Source organism: Bactrocera latifrons, unplaced genomic scaffold, assembly GCF_001853355.1.
Source record: "Bactrocera latifrons isolate USDA-ARS-PBARC rearing strain unplaced genomic scaffold, ASM185335v1 scaffold_16, whole genome shotgun sequence".
Classification (NCBI taxonomy): Eukaryota; Metazoa; Arthropoda; class Insecta; order Diptera; family Tephritidae; genus Bactrocera; species Bactrocera latifrons.
Genome location: NW_017535074.1, coordinates 1,807,754 through 1,823,736, shown reverse-complemented (window position 1 = coordinate 1,823,736; position 15,983 = coordinate 1,807,754). Strand labels below are relative to the sequence as shown.

General features: G+C 36.1%; 1 protein-coding gene across 3 annotated transcripts in view; it reads left to right on the top strand.

The window, feature by feature from the left end:
• Positions 1 to 14,278, top strand: part of LOC108966406 (rhophilin-2) — a gene marked incomplete at its 3' end in the record, with an annotated part of 110,514 nt that extends 96,236 nt beyond the window's left edge. For all 3 annotated transcript variants that reach the window (XM_018929274.1, XM_018929275.1, XM_018929276.1), the window contains 9 exon segments: positions 6,495 to 6,648; positions 7,058 to 7,199; positions 9,397 to 9,713; positions 9,844 to 9,988; positions 10,284 to 10,558; positions 12,416 to 12,548; positions 12,690 to 13,012; positions 13,090 to 13,242; positions 13,336 to 14,278. In XM_018929274.1, coding sequence (XP_018784819.1) covers positions 6,495 to 6,648; positions 7,058 to 7,199; positions 9,397 to 9,713; positions 9,844 to 9,988; positions 10,284 to 10,558; positions 12,416 to 12,548; positions 12,690 to 13,012; positions 13,090 to 13,242; positions 13,336 to 13,539 — 1,846 coding nt within the window.
• Between the last annotated feature and the right edge of the window lie 1,705 nt (positions 14,279 to 15,983).

Sequence of the window (15,983 nt, the reverse complement as noted above, 5' to 3'; positions counted from 1 at the left end):
ATAATGCCAACAAAATAAAAAAATATATTTTTTTAATGTTGATACATTTTTTCATTAATATATAAATGTATATGAATTATATACATATACATATCTGTTAATTTAACAAGTTATCGGCTTCTATTTATTTATTTGTTCGCTTAATAACAATAATAATAGAAAGTACTTCACGAGTTTTGCTAAATATTTTATATAATTGCTCTAATTCCACCAATTTATTTCATTATTGCTCTCTTTAAATGTTAATATTGTTTTTGTTGTTAAATCAATTACACTTAATTGTTGCAATTATCATTAAAACAAAGTTATTATTCACTACCTTTTATTCATTACTGTTATATAAACATTGAAAAAAGGGGGGATACCTAAGTTTATTATTTTTAAGTGATAAAATATTCAATAAAACAGTAACAAAAATGTATTTAAAATACTAACTGCATAATATCAATAGTTTTCCTTGTTTTTATCAAAGAAAATCGAATAATAGAACAAAATAGCCATATATTCCATTGACAGTAATTGTACTCCAAATATTTCTTTATATGGTTAATCTCTGAATACTTAATGGTTATATATAAAATTTCAATTAAAATTTTTTTTTCGATATTTAAGTTAATAGGGTCGTAGAGAACTTTCATCATTCTCAGCATTAATATTTACATGCAAATCCCAACAAGTGGAAATAGTCACTCATACGCACTGCACTTTCTAATTAAAAATATTGTGACATCAGATTTGGCAATCTTAGCAAAAATAATCTTGTTTACTAAGTTCTACAACAATTTTCTGTAGCCCAAGTATTGAAAAATTCGACTCAAAAAATTACTAAATCATTTTACAAACTAAAATTTTTTATCATCACGACTTATAAGAACTTATGACAAAATTATACGAAAGTAATTAGTTGCTGTACATACACATATGTTTATGACTACTCTTTGCACAGTCTCCTATATGTATGTATGTACATTTGTTTTTGCATTTTACTCATTTGCGTCGTAATTTCTGGTCAAGCGCGTTTTAACTCAACCAAGCGGAACTCCCAAAAAGCTGCCAACCGTTGCTATTTAATAACATATACATATATTTATTTGGGTGGGCCAAAAAAAATCGAAATTTTTCGCTTGGTACAACGATCAATATGTTCATAGACACCACTAAGAAAGTCTCTTCAAGTATGAGCTCTTAATTGTTACTGAATGGTTCCCGGCCTTCTACTATTTATTTATTAATTATTTTTTTATTTAGTTTATTAATATTTTTCTTATTATTAGATATTAATTTTTTTTCCCCCACCCTAATATATACATGTACATACATAGTTTTCATTGCGCCTGCTAATATTTGTATCGTTGCTGATTATAACAAGTGTTTTCTGTTGCTTTTTTATTATTGGATGCAGAATTTAAATATTTGCGAGAAATTTCTCTCATACTTGTGTGTTTGTGAGGAACAAATACCGGCATACCGGCACACCTGCACACCTGCATAAATATACATATTAATAATATTATATAATACTTTAAGTGCGGCTTTTAATAGAATCGAATGCTTGTTTTTGATATTTAGCATTTTTTATAAATTTATATCATTAGTTTTGTTTGCGGGTGAGGGGTTGGAAAATATCTTCCGCAACACAGCAACGGTGTGTGCTATGTGCAGGTCACTAAAAACTTCCCCTCTAAGGAACCGTCGCCCACCCTGAGACCATATTTGCATTACTTCAGGGTGGCGTTCCATTTTCCTCATTGAGGGACTTACATCTGCGCACTCTGGCCAATACCTTAGATCTCAGCGCGGTATAATAGGACGTTGATTGTCGTCGACATTAGAATCTTTCTCCTTTCTTGGCTGGCGCCTCCTTCGTTGGCCATTAGTCTGCTCAGATGATCTTTGCTGCCTTTCTTGCGGTGTGCTAGATTTGTACCCAGAAGATTGGTCTGGGGTCCAGTCTTACTCCTAGGAAGTTTGCTGCTTTTTATGTCTTAAAAATATCCGTAGTCGTTTGCATACCATACTTATTTCGAGGGGTATGTACTTATTTGTTAGCAGTAGTAGCTCTGCTTTTTTTTCGTAGCGAACTGGAGGTTGTGTGAGTCGAACCATGATGTCCGTATCATGATCTGTTAAACTTTCCTCGCACATCTTCTATGTCACTTGTTGTAATTACAGCTGTAGTGTCGCCTTCGTAGCCAATTAAGCACGACTCATCTGACATTTCGAGTTTTAATGATATTCCACAAGTTTGGACTTAGAATGAATCCTTGTGCTGCTCCTGACGAGACCTCTATTTATTGCGATCCCTCTCTAGATTGATACATCAGTTTTCTGTTGCTAAAGTAGCCCTGCACCACAGCTCTGTGGTAGTAGGCGGCTTGTAAAGATTTTTTCCACCCATCTAGCGTTGTCGAAGGCGTTTCGAACATCTAAAGTCGCTAACATCATTATTCTTTTGTATTTATGGCATCTACACTGTGCGCTCTCTATTTTTTCAATGATGCATTTTATAACTTCTAGCATTGATCTGTCGGTTCTAAAGCCGTGCTGTCTACGGGAGAGCCTCCAGCTTCGTTGATAGCCATATGCATAGCGGACGGTATGCTGATGCCAAGTTGGGATCACCTTTTCCTTTACTGATTAGTACCAGCCATTGCTTTTTCCAGGGTTCAGGGAATATTCCGGCTTCGACGCAGGCGTTGTACATATTCAATTAAAAAAAAAATTCAGTATTTCTGCTGGGATCCCATCTGGGCCGGATGACTTGTTGGCCTTGAGCTTGGCAGCAATATTATTAATATTTAAAAAAAATTTTAGTTTGCATAAAATTTCTATAAATTTAAATATTTCCACCAAAATTTTTTATTGAGATCCATTATGTAACTTTTAATGCATTTTTGTAATTTTATTTGCAAACCAATTAAAAAATTTAATCAAAATAGCTGGAAAATACTCAAAAAATTGCTTGTAAGCGAAAACAAGAATTCAAAATCTCATGTTTGCTTTCGAGCAAATATTTAATCGCTTTCGAGCAAATCGCTTCAGCTTGCAGCATGAAAATTAATTTCCGTTATCTTTCTGTATTGTTTTCACTTAATCTGTTTGATCTCTCAAATACTTACATATCTTTTTTAATTAGGAATTTTTTATCGTTTTCTTCTTGCATTTTCCACATTTTTGTTTATCTAATTTTTAACGCTTAACCGCAAAGTGCGCGAAGCTTGCGTGTTTCGTGGGCTTTTCGCGTTTTTCTTCGCAGCAATTTACAAAAGTTTTCGTGCTTTTGGGCGTTCGTTGCGTAGCGCCTTAATGGCTGAGGCGCGCTATCTGTCTACTTTTTTTGTTATTATTGTTTAATGTTAGTTATTATTATTGTTGTTATTACATGCTTGACTTGCGGCGATCCGCTTGACACGCGCTGGTGTTTAAGATTTTTCAAACATTTTTTTCCTTTCATTTCTTGTTTTTATGTTTAACATTTTGCAAAGTTTTTCAAATTATTTTTTTTCGTTTTTAATTTTTTCCTATTTTTTACTTATTTCTTTGTTTTTATTTATTATATATTTGTTTTTTTCTTATTACTTGCATTTACTGCAGCTTCAAGTTGTTGCTTTTATTGTATTTTGTATTTGCCGTAGCTTAGTGTTGCAGTTGTGATTATTTAACAGCCATTACAACAACAACTGTACCTATTTACCAATCATATTGTAACAACAATCGCACATTTGCAATTATAATTATACCCATAAATACTTTGCAGCTCGTGAAACAATTTTTTTTCACATTTTCTAAATTCATTTGTCGATAATGTTTTCGCATTTAAATTACGGCATTTTTTATTTTTTTTTTAATTATTCAATGCATTTATTTTTCACTCTCTTATTATTATACAATCAAATAACAACCATTAAGCGCATTACAGAATCAGTATCGGCGGCCAATAAGGTAGCGTTAGAAAATATTTTTGCCACACAGGTGGTTGAATTATTGTTTGTTTTGACTTACCGTTATTGCATTTAAATTTGTTTGGCCCTCACTTACAACTTGCTCTTATCTAATATGAAATATGTTTAACTGATTGTGATATAATTACAATTTACAATTTACGTTAAACGCGTAAGGTAATGGATAACGTTTTGAAATAATTCTTCAAAATTCGTTTTTGGCCACATCAACACATGAGACCATACACCGATTATAGCGTAGAATGATATGTTCTCTAAACATTCTTTTTGAGTCAAAGAACATGAAAAAATTTACAGTTTTAGAAAATATGTTGGATTCGGAAATAATTCGAAATTTTCTGCGATTTTCTCGCGCTAATGGTCCAACAGCTCTGGATAATAATCGCTCTTGACACTTTTCTCTTTATTATTATTTTTAGTGTACTCATCATAATGTTGATCCACTAGTCGGAACGCCGAACAGTTAGGGTTGTTTGCGCGTGAGTTGTTTAAGCGGCGTAGGCGTTTAGCTGGGAATTAGGGTTATCTTTTATATGAGTGGTGTGTGTATATGATTGTGTATGGGATCCAACCCCTTGCCATCAGTCTTCAGCTGCACGGAAGCTCAACTGGTAATAGTTTCGGCTACGAGGTTTAATCGGAGACTAAATTCTACTACCACAGAGAGCAAGAGCTTTTGGAGTTCTCACAAACCTGCTCATGCGGACTGTGGTGGTGGTGATTGTGGTTAAAATCCGAATGCAGAAAAAACTGACACTTTTTCAGTTGAAATTGCATTGCCACCGGTTGCGGACCCAAAGTACGGTAAAAGGTTTAAGATGAGCCTCGAACTTTACCAAGGTGGTTAATGTGTTCATTCCATACCACCAGTTACATACATACCCTGGGAAGGAATGATTCGGCTTCTCACTTTAGCTCGCCTTCAAAAGGATGTTCTTTAGCTACTCAGAGTATTCTTGGTCTAAGAACGGAAGTCGTGAGCTGCTGTAAAAGAATAGTTTCTGGCAGCTTCCGCGTGACTGGCGCTCAGAGAAATTTCCTCACTACTTGAACTTCTACACATGACTCCATCAAAGCATAAAAAAAAAACAAATTGTGACACGTTACTCCAAAAACTCTATATACCACCCACCACCCATTTCATGCGGAAGCATGAGTGTTTTGAATGTAAATTCTCACGTCTAAACATATGGATTCAGTACTTGTAAGTACTATCATAGAAATGATGCAAAGACCATAACCCCAACAGAAGGATCGCCACAGACAAAAAATGTCTAAACTATACATGTCTTAGAGTGCTACTAACCTTAACATTTTACCCAAATTTGTAGTCTCAAACTTGCTCTGTATCGCGAAAATATGTCGGGTGACTCTAAATTGAAACTGGTTCTGTTAGTTGAAACTATTAGCAGCATACAGAAATGCATTCTTCTCGAATTTTCAATAAAAAAAAAAAGTTTTGTGATACCCACTGTTGCCTTGTAGCTGCATCTTTCTTAATTATCGACATAATCAAATCAATGCTTCGCAATTTCAAGGTGTGTTCTCCGCTCGCTGAATGTATGTCAGCTGTCACCGTTATTAATCACAACTTCATCAAAATAGCAGCTTAAAACCTGACAACAAAAGAAATATTACAACAAAAGAGGTGTGCCTTAGCCTAATAGGTGCGAATAAAGCGCCTCACTGTGTCACCACTGCCAATTTAAGCTAATTAATGAAGATTCTTCACAGCAGAGAAAGAACACTTCATACAAAAGCAAGAATGCGGCCTTTTTTTAGGTACAGAACAAATGAGATATTGTGACAATTTGGAGCTGTCATTCTTACAAACACATACACATACTCATATTTAGCACAGACAGCGTGCAGAATATTCGTTTGTGGAGTAGGACAGCTCCAGTTGGAAATTCGCCAAATCATTGATTTGAAAGTAATGTTGATGATATTTTGTATTATCAGCTGAGTAGTTGATAAAAAGCGTGTCACGATGGAGACAGCCACGTACATATACACATAAATATATAAACTAGTAGTAATTGCGCACTTCGATTTGAGCTGGCCATTGTACTCACAAAATCGCCAGTCGCTGCGAGAGAAAATCTCGCAGATTACATTCGCATTATGCTTCGTCTTATGGCATTAAAGCTTTGCGGCTGTTGTGCCTTTTTTTCTTGCGCTAATGCGCTTCAGAACATCCACAGCCGGCGAAATTTGTATAGACTGTGTCGTTGACCCAAATAGCTGCAGGCGATTGGGGTCAGAGTGCCAAATGGCACTTGATTGCTATAAAGTAAAAAAGAAAAAACAAAAAAAAATTTCAATCAAAAACAAAAAAAAAAAAAATATTGAAATAAATAAAAATTCTCATAAAGCGGCTGGCGAATAAAAAGCATGGAATAAAGGCTGTTATATGCCTCAAAAAATATATAATTATTTTGTTTCTTTTTATTGTTTCTTTTAGCTTTTGCAGACCAACAAATTCTTGCGCTAAATAATGCAATATTTTCCCGTTATTTACTTCATTTTCAGTCATGAAAATTTTATGCCCATGATACCACTTGGCTTGAAGGAAACAAAAGAAATCAGTTTTATGGAACCATTCTCCGATTTAATATTGGAACATTATAGTGAGGAGCCATCTTTGTACGTGGATGCCATCGCTGACATCACAGACACCAGACAGGTAAATTATTTAGCCTCTATATCGTCACTTAAAATGCAAAATAACGTAAAGCACTTTTCATAACTTAAGAAGTGAAGGAAAAGCAATGTAATAGGAAGCACGCATATTGAGATAATTTTTGGTTATAAAATGATTATATCTGGTAGCGAAAATGGTTATATAGGTTATACTATATATTGGTTATATCTGACAGTAAAAGCTGAAAATTAAATGCTACATGCTATATATGTAATTTGATGTAGTGAATCGTAAGCAATAAAAAACTCAATTTCAATTTTTTTGATGATACATTGCTTTGCATTTTAAGGTACGAAATAAAAATACAATATTTACAATACATCAATCAAAAGACTTAAGCAACGAACTCGTTTGTGTAAAATATTATGTTTCTTGTATTTACACTTTATAGGCGTCCAGAACACCATCACGCGATGCGCAAGGCGTGGCACTGCTTTTCCGTTACTACAATTTGTTGTACTATGTGGAACGGAGATTCTTCCCGCCAGATCGGAATTTGGGTGTTTACTTTGAGTGGTACGATTCGCTAACTGGTGAGTAATTTAAATTTTTTATTAAGAGTTTGGTAAATTTTTGGGGGAAAAAATAAAGAAGTAAGGAAGTGTTAATTTCGGGTTGAACTGAATATGGTTAAATACTTTTGCAAGTTATTAATAACAATGTGAAGAAAATATTTGAAGATGTCTGCAGAAATTTTATATAAATTAAGGAAGACACTTCGTTCGGGCAAATCAATGAAATGAATGTATGGGTGGAAATGTTTTTTGGTGTTAGCAAAATTCTTCGAAAAAATTCTATATATGAGTACAAAATAGATGTACTTTTGAGGATGAAATAGACGTACGTCTGAGTTCTACTTTGGTTACTTAATGTTATTATATAATATTCACAGAAGAGTAGAAGGATAAGGATAAGACAATTCGGAAATTAAAAAGAAAAAGAAGAATATAGAGGCTGCGCGAAGATCTTAAAATTGTGGAGACCAGACTGAGGACTAGATTAACTTCATCAATTCTAATGCTCAACTACATATATTATTTTTCTCTAAATATCTCACGTTTATCAAATTGCGAATTTGGTCCATAGATAAGGTCGGATATTAAAAATAAGGGTGCTAGAGGAAATAATGGGTTTTTCAATAAGAACGCTACAAACCAATAGGGACAATAAACGACGCTATATTTTTTTTGGCATTTCTCTTCAGTAAGGTTTACCATTTCTTCATGGAGAGATATGAGATCCAAAAACGAGTCGAATTTATTAAAATTTACTACAGAAATTTGGAGGCAGTAGCCTCAACTTTAAGAACGCTACGTACAATTTAGGGTCCTCATGATCGTCCTGTCAGATCAACAATGGAGCATCTAGTGGAAAATTTGAATCCACAGGCACAGCACAAAATGTTCCCGTATCACTGAGATAAAAGTGACCGTAGTGTCGAGAATATTGTTGACGCTAGCGCATCAATTGAGAAATACCCAAATCAGCCTCATCGTTCTCAAGCGTTGAGCATTTCAGTGATGTCATTGTGGCGAATTTTGCAAAAAGATCTTGGTTTACATGCTTACAAGATCAAATTGATGCGAGAACTGAAGCCGCTTGACCACTAAATTTATCGTAGGTTCGTGAATTGGGCTAAGCAACAACTTGCCCGGATTTCCATCGAAAAATCACCTTCAGCGATGTCTACGTCAACATGCGAAATATGCATTATTGGTCAGGCAGCGATCCACACGTAATCCAATGGTGACTGCATCTAGAAAAAAATGACGGTTCGATGCGGTTTATGGGCCGGCGGCGTCATTAGGCCGTACTTCTTCCATGAAGATCAAGACCGATCACAATCGATTTATTGAAAACCAAGTTTGGTGAACGTGTTATCTCACGAAATGGCCCAGTCAATTGGCCGCCTCGGTCTTGCGATTTGACGCCGTTAGACTATTTCCTATCTTGTTACGTCAAGTCTACGGTCTGTACCAACAAGCCAACGACGAGCTTCTCACGAGTGTCGAACGGGAACTTACAGCAGTATCGCCCGATTTATGCTTAAAAACCGTCGAAAATTAAGATCAACGTCTGAACTTCTGCAAGCGTGCCCTTGGTGACCATGCAAAAGAAACCGAGTTCCACTTTTGTAGCGCGCTCTTATTGAAAAACCGATATTAATAGTTTTCAGCACGTTGTCAAATTACTTGCAGAAAAGATATCCATTTAATTTAAGCAAACTATTTCATAAATTACCCATATTTTCAGTTATAGACACTCGGGTCCAAATATTCGTTGGTCTGTCTGTCTGTGTATACGCCAACTAGTCACTTAGTTCTTGAGATAGGTATCTGAAATTTTGTGCACGTTCTTTTCTCCTTAAGAAACTGTTAATTTTGTCGAAAGAATCGTTATCAGAGCACTATAGCTGCCATGTAACCTGAACGATCGAAATCAAGTGCTATATAGAAGGAGTTTTCATTTGACGAGATATTGAGATACCCTCCCGAAATTTGGCATGGATTTTCGGATAGGATTACTATGGTATATAGCTGACATACAAACTGACAGATCGAACAGAACAAAATTAAGTTCTGGTAAGGAGTTTGAAGGGTGTTATAGCTGTGGCGCAGATGATTCTCTTTACTGCGTTTATGTAAATTTACCAAGCTATTAATTGATTGAGATCATATTATTTAGAGTTTAATACTTATAAACACACTTTTCTGCTTTTTCAACCTACAGGTGTACCCTCCTGTCAGCGCACCATTGCCTTCGAAAAGGCCTGCACGCTCTTCAATTTGGGCGCCATTTACACACAAATTGGCGCACGACACGATCGCACCACTGAAAAGGGTTTGGATGCGGCAGTGGACAGCTTTCTGCGCGCCGCCGGCATATTTCGACATATCTACGACACATTCACCAATGCGCCCTCCATGGACCTGAAACCGCAGGTGCTCGACGTGCTCGTCTCCCTGATGCTATCACAGGCGCGCGAATGTCTCTTCGAGAAGTTGCAGCTGCAAATCGAAGCGCTCGGCCTCACCGAGTCCAGTCATGTAAGTTGATATGCTAATGCAAAGTGCTGCCGATGACAGCCACTGATTATGTCACTAGTTGTTCTACGCAGTTTCTGCTAGAATATTGTCATTATATTTATACGATTTTCTCTTTTTCCGCTCCGCACAGTTGTTCAAAGACCTGGCAGGTGAGGCGGCGCAATTGACGCTCGAATACAATGAAATGCACAAAAACATACAAATGAATGACACACACACATACTTGCCGGAGTGCTGGGCCGGTCTGGTGCCGCTCAAAGCTGAGTTCTACAAAGGTAATCATTTGGCTTGATATTGTTGTTGCACTTGACGCGCGCTCCATTTGCAGCTGAGAATGTCGCGCTATGCTGTGGCGCGCTTGGAATGCGACTGGCTTGCCTTGTGCTCACACACACACACATACGCATACAAGTGCGCTTACAAATTTATTGCGCACGTGTTCATGCCGCGCTGCACAATTCAGCAATAATCATAATCACAAGCTTTACTAATCGTTCGTCACCTTGTTTACTTATGTGTTTTTCTTTCATTCCAACTCTTTCTTACGCTCACCCGCGCTGGTATGTGTAGCTCTGGCCCACCACTACGAGGCGTGCAGCGTTGATGTGGCTGCCGACAAGACATCGCTCAGCACCAAGAAGAGTCAGGCCACATCGCATGGCGGCACCGCCAACGAGTCATTTATCGGCAATGCGCGGGAGGCGTTACGCGCCGCCGCCGCTGCCTTTGACGAGAGCGAAGAGGATGCGGCAAGCGCGACGGCGCTGAAACGCGCCCATCTCAAGGAGGCGCTGGCTAGTCATGAAGAAACGCAACGCCTGCAGCGCATGTGCAGATTTTTGAAGGTGAGTCTAAGCACTTATTTACATACATAAATGCATATATGTAGGTAGGTGTATATATAATATATTAGTAGCAGTATAAAAGAAGATGTGTGGTATGCCGCTAATTGCTGCTGCGCTTGCTTTCAATTCATAAAGTGCTGCCATTCAGCTTTGTTGACACTTGACATTAGGTAATCACAACAACACAACATGACTGTTGATGGCACACCACAAAACGCCCACCGCTTAGCGCTCGGCTTGGTGTGTCTTACCATGTTTGTAGTAGCGCTAGTAATTTATTGATTTATGCTGTTGTAAAGTCTAATTTATAGTCGGCCTTGATTATATGTGAGAAATTATAAATCTTCAATAAAGAATGCGCTTCGCTGCAGAATTTATTTAGATGCGCTGATTTGATTATTTTACCGCCAATTCAAAATTTTGAATTCTATTAAGAGTTTTTTATGAAAATAAATTCTTCATGAAAAATTTCATGCGGCGAATAGAGTTAAAGTGTGATTTAGAACTTCAATAAGGAAAGCTATATGAAAGGTCAGCAAGTCGGATTTGTTATATTTCAAGGTTATGTGATCAATTAGTATTGTTGAATTCGACATTTCGAGTTTTAGTATAGCATCGTAGCGAATGTTCAACAACGCTGAGTCTAGAATGAATGTTTGTGCTGCTCCTCATGTGACAGCTATCTGTCGTGATCCCTCTTTTGTTTGGTGGTCGGCAATCTTTAAACTTTTTCCGAGAGCGCCGATTATATTAGATTACATCTAAAATCGCCAGCAAAACTATTCTTTTGTATTTATACTATCTGAGCCATGCGCTTTCTACACTTACAATGACGCATTTTATAGCTTCTAGAGTTGATCTGTCAGTTACGTTGATAGCCGCTTCGAGTCTGAGTTTAAGTAGCCTCTCATAAAGCTTTCCTGCTGTGTCAAGCAAGCATATTGGACGGTATGCTGATGGCTAGTTGGAATCTCCTTTTCGCTTACTGATTAACCCCAGCCATTAGCACCATACGATGTAATCCATTTTGACAGCGGTTAAGTCATTTACCCAAGTCCCCAGGGGTTTTCGTTAATATCCTCGCGTACTTCCACCCATTTTTTTTCTTTTTGTCATCAGCGGTAGCGTGCTTCAGCTAATTTTTTGTTGATTTTTATTGCTCGGCTTCTCGGGTTGCGGCTCCTATGCGGATCTCTGAGATTTAGGAAGGCGGAGACATTTACATCTGAATTGGTCGATATTTTTAGTCCACCAGTAAACTTCTACATATTTTATGTTTGCTGTGGGAAGTATTGGACAAACCGTTATTATCTTCAAAATAGTAGACAATAAAACTATGGCAATATATTTTTTCTTTTGCGATATCTGCTCGTTGTTGTAAAGCTGTACTTTCTCTTTGATGCCAGCGCGATGATTTTCGAGCACTTTTTCCTTAGACAGCTCGCATAATGCAACTCTGCACTACTTTTGTTTTCACGAGATTCACTAAATGTTTTGGGGCACTAGTGCTGTACTAGTCCTGCTCAAGATTAATGCATTAACTCAGTGCTGTTGTCGAATATATGATTTAGAACAATTGTTGATATATACAACATAGATCCATCAAGTTTCCTAATATCTCATTCTGATTTAAAGGTTACGATACTCTTTCATCCAATCGATTGCCACAATGCCATTGTTCGTTTGAGAAAAGCAATTTTTTTTCGAATTCGAATATTTTTGAAAAACAAAAGAATCGAAAATCGTTAGTGGTTAAACCGTACATATATTATAAAAATCCTGAGGTGTATTATTTACTTTTAAGAGTGTAATAATTCATTTCTCTTATAATAAATTTGTGTCTGCTTCTGCTTCCAGAACAAACTAAGTCTGACGCAGGTGCTTAAAGAAGCCCACTACAAAACACAAGATGAGTACGAAAAATTTCTGGAAGAGGCGCCACAAAACGATATACAAGATGATTTTCACGTGATAGATGCAGTAACAGAAGGTAAGAGAAACGGACGCCTCAGAAATCTTAGAAAATAATTTAAAGCTGATAAAAATTTTATAAATATGTATAAAAAGTTTCGATGAAAATTAAGCAAACCATTACAATTGTCTGTAAATTATTTCTATCACCACTCTACAGCCTGTTCTAAATTCACACTCTCCCTAACCGGCCCCGATTTCACATCGTATAAAGTGGAGGACCCTTTCAAACGCCTTGGACCCATTGCAATATTCTCAGCACGACGCCATTGGACTGCGCCACGCTGTGTACGTCTGCAAAAAGGTTCGTCCATATATCATGAGAGCGCGCACACACACTACCGCTGTCACTGTCCGACGCCAAACGAGGGCCACGAAGTTGGCTGCAGTCAATATAAAGAGGATGTGGAGAGCTTCGGCTTTCATGTGCGTGGCGATGCGCCGGTCATTATAGCGCATGTCGAAATCAACTCGCTGGCTGATGTGAGTTGTTGTAGTTAAGGATTTTTAAACGGAATGATATTTATTTATTTTTCTCATTTATAAAAAAAAAAAAACAGTTGGGCGGCATTAAGGAGGGTGATTTTATAGTGGAAATCGCCGGCATCGATGTGAAATGGTATTCACATCAACAGGTGGTGCGCTTAATACAGTCATGTGGTAGCACGCTGGAGCTGAAAGTCATTACGCCAATGGATAGAAATTATCTGAAGGTGAGGCGTTAAAGAAATATATATTTTTGATTGCTTTTAGTGATTTGTATTTTTATCTAATGATTTTTTTTTATTTCCATTTTATAATCAAAGCCACTGTCGTCGAAAGGCTCGATTTCCACGCTCTCTGCAGCCAGCTCATCCGGCGTTTCGTCCGGTTCATCCAGTCCTACTGGCACCACAACGAAACCAAAAGCCCGTTTCAAGACCACATCGCCGAAGAGCCGCCTGGGCAGCCTCTCATCGAGTTCATGGAATCCCTTCAGACGCACGCCGAGTTTAGCGAAGATTTTCTGAAGCAAAAACAAAGGCAAGAAAACAATTTCAACTCCATTGGTGGCCATTTTGTGCGTTTGGCGAAAAATCCTTCCGCATTCACTTTCAATATTCATTTAACTTAATGTAATGCAGACTTAGTAACCGTTAGATCATATATTATATATATACTTATTTTTACTATTTCTTCTTTGTTATGTGTTCGTGTGTTTATTTCTTTGTTTTTCTTTTATTGTCAGAAGGGAAACAGAAGAATTTTCAGTTGAATTGAAATTTGTTTGCGATTTTTTTCTTAACGGTTTTTTTTTGTTGTTTGCATGCCGCAATAATTTCGTTTATTTTCTGGGTTATGGAAAATATTTGTTAATTGTAAATTATATGCAAAAAATTTAAAAATATGCTATAAAATATTTTCTTATCTTAAAATGTAATTTTATTAATATTATTTGAAGGAAAATCGGCTTAGTTACGTCAAAGCGCTTTCAAACTAGCTGAACGCCGCTTAAAAAAATATCTAAAAATTAGTAAAACACATATATACTACAAAAATTAAAAATTTACTGTTATCTGGTATATATGTATGTATATTTGAAATATATATTTTTGTAAATCAACCGATGAACGCAGGGTTTAAGAGCAAAATCCATATATTTACACCTTAAGTGCTTTTTTTTATATACCAGTAAATATTTATATAATATGTACTTATGGCTTTTGAGAAGCTTAAAAAATTATTTTATATGTATGTATATATACTTTAACGCCATTATATATTTATAATTGTGGCGTATGTTTATAGAGTTTAAAGATATATGTTAAATATGCACAAAATATTATATTTAGGTTCGATAATGTATATAATAACATATAATATATGTACTATATATGAATATGTGAAGGTGTGTTTATATACAAATATACGCATTTATTGTATCATATATATATTTTATTTGAATGTAAAAATAAAGAATATTCATTTAATAAAGGAGCAATGTCTCGGTAGAATTATTTTTGGTCAAAAAAAAAAAAACATTTTGAAGGTTAGTTGGAAGATTTGGAAAATTTTTGACTCAATTTTTTGGGATTATACACATAGTCAGAACGTCTTGCGGTACTTAAAATATTCTTCTCGATTATAAAATGGATTTAAATCGCGAACATTTTCGTGCGATTATTTTTTACAACTTTCGATATGGATTAACTCAACAATAGTGCTTTGATGAACGTAATTCAATCTTTGACAATGGAACTCCTTTAAGGACCAGTATATATCGATGATATTCTATCGAAGCCGTAGATCAATCTGTGAAAGTTTATGAAACTACTGATACTGTGCACAAATTATTTCCAGATTGTCATGTAACTTATCGTGAGATAGAGACAACTACAGACAATGGTCAGACCAGTTTACATTCAATATTGCATGTGCTTCAAAACACTTCATAGACGTGACAAATGATGAATTCGCGTTCTTACGCGTATGAGGCAGAAAGTAAACAGCAGTCGACTATAAAGATGTTTCGAGATAAGCCGGATCCAACAAAAGTTGTGCGCGCACGAAGCACTTCGAAGCCAATATGTAAGTGCCTGATTTTTTGGAACAACTGGGTATATCACAACCATACCACTATTACAGAGCAGAATAATAAATTCTGAGTAATACACCATCTATTTTCCAGTTGTCTTTCAAGAAATTAGGAAAACCCTCCGCCGAAGACGGATCACTCTTCACCACGACAACAACAGTATTTATGTTCATTCAAAGCATCGATTCGATGAGTCATTCTCTATACCCAAAAGATGAACTAAGAGGCCAACGGCACCTGAAAAGGCGGTTGATGCGTTCGGAATCTATTTTTTGGAGATAACTTAATCAAATTGACAAAGAATGCTTAGAAAATTGAAAATTGGTTCCAACGCATGAAAAAGTGCACAGATCCTAATTTAGAAAATAAAACAATTAAGCGGTTTTCGATGATAACAATTTGTTTTCGTTCTCTAATCGCAAAATATAAAAAGCAACTCTCGTATATTGACGAATGGTATATATATGGTATATATATTTTTTATTTTAAAATTTAATTAGAAATTGAGATGGGAGCTTACAAATTTTCTCGAATTATTGCCGTTCATCAAAAGAAATACTGCTGTTGAAAATCTAATCGATCGTCCTTCCTTCTTTTCAATAACATAGCTCTACAAAAATATATATTTTTTTGTTGCCCAATATATTTTTGCAAATTTTGTTGGTTTCAAGTGTGCAGATTACGAATATATTCATGAAAGTATTAAATGAGCTATACTTTTTGTGATATTTGCATTTCTAATATTTTGAAATGCTGCTATATGTCTTTGAGTAATAAAATTTATTTTTCCAGTCAAGATTAGGAACTTGCACTTTTTTTCACTTGTTCCCCGCTATGAGGGTCTTAACCGACAATATACGAAAGGATATGCGGAAGAGT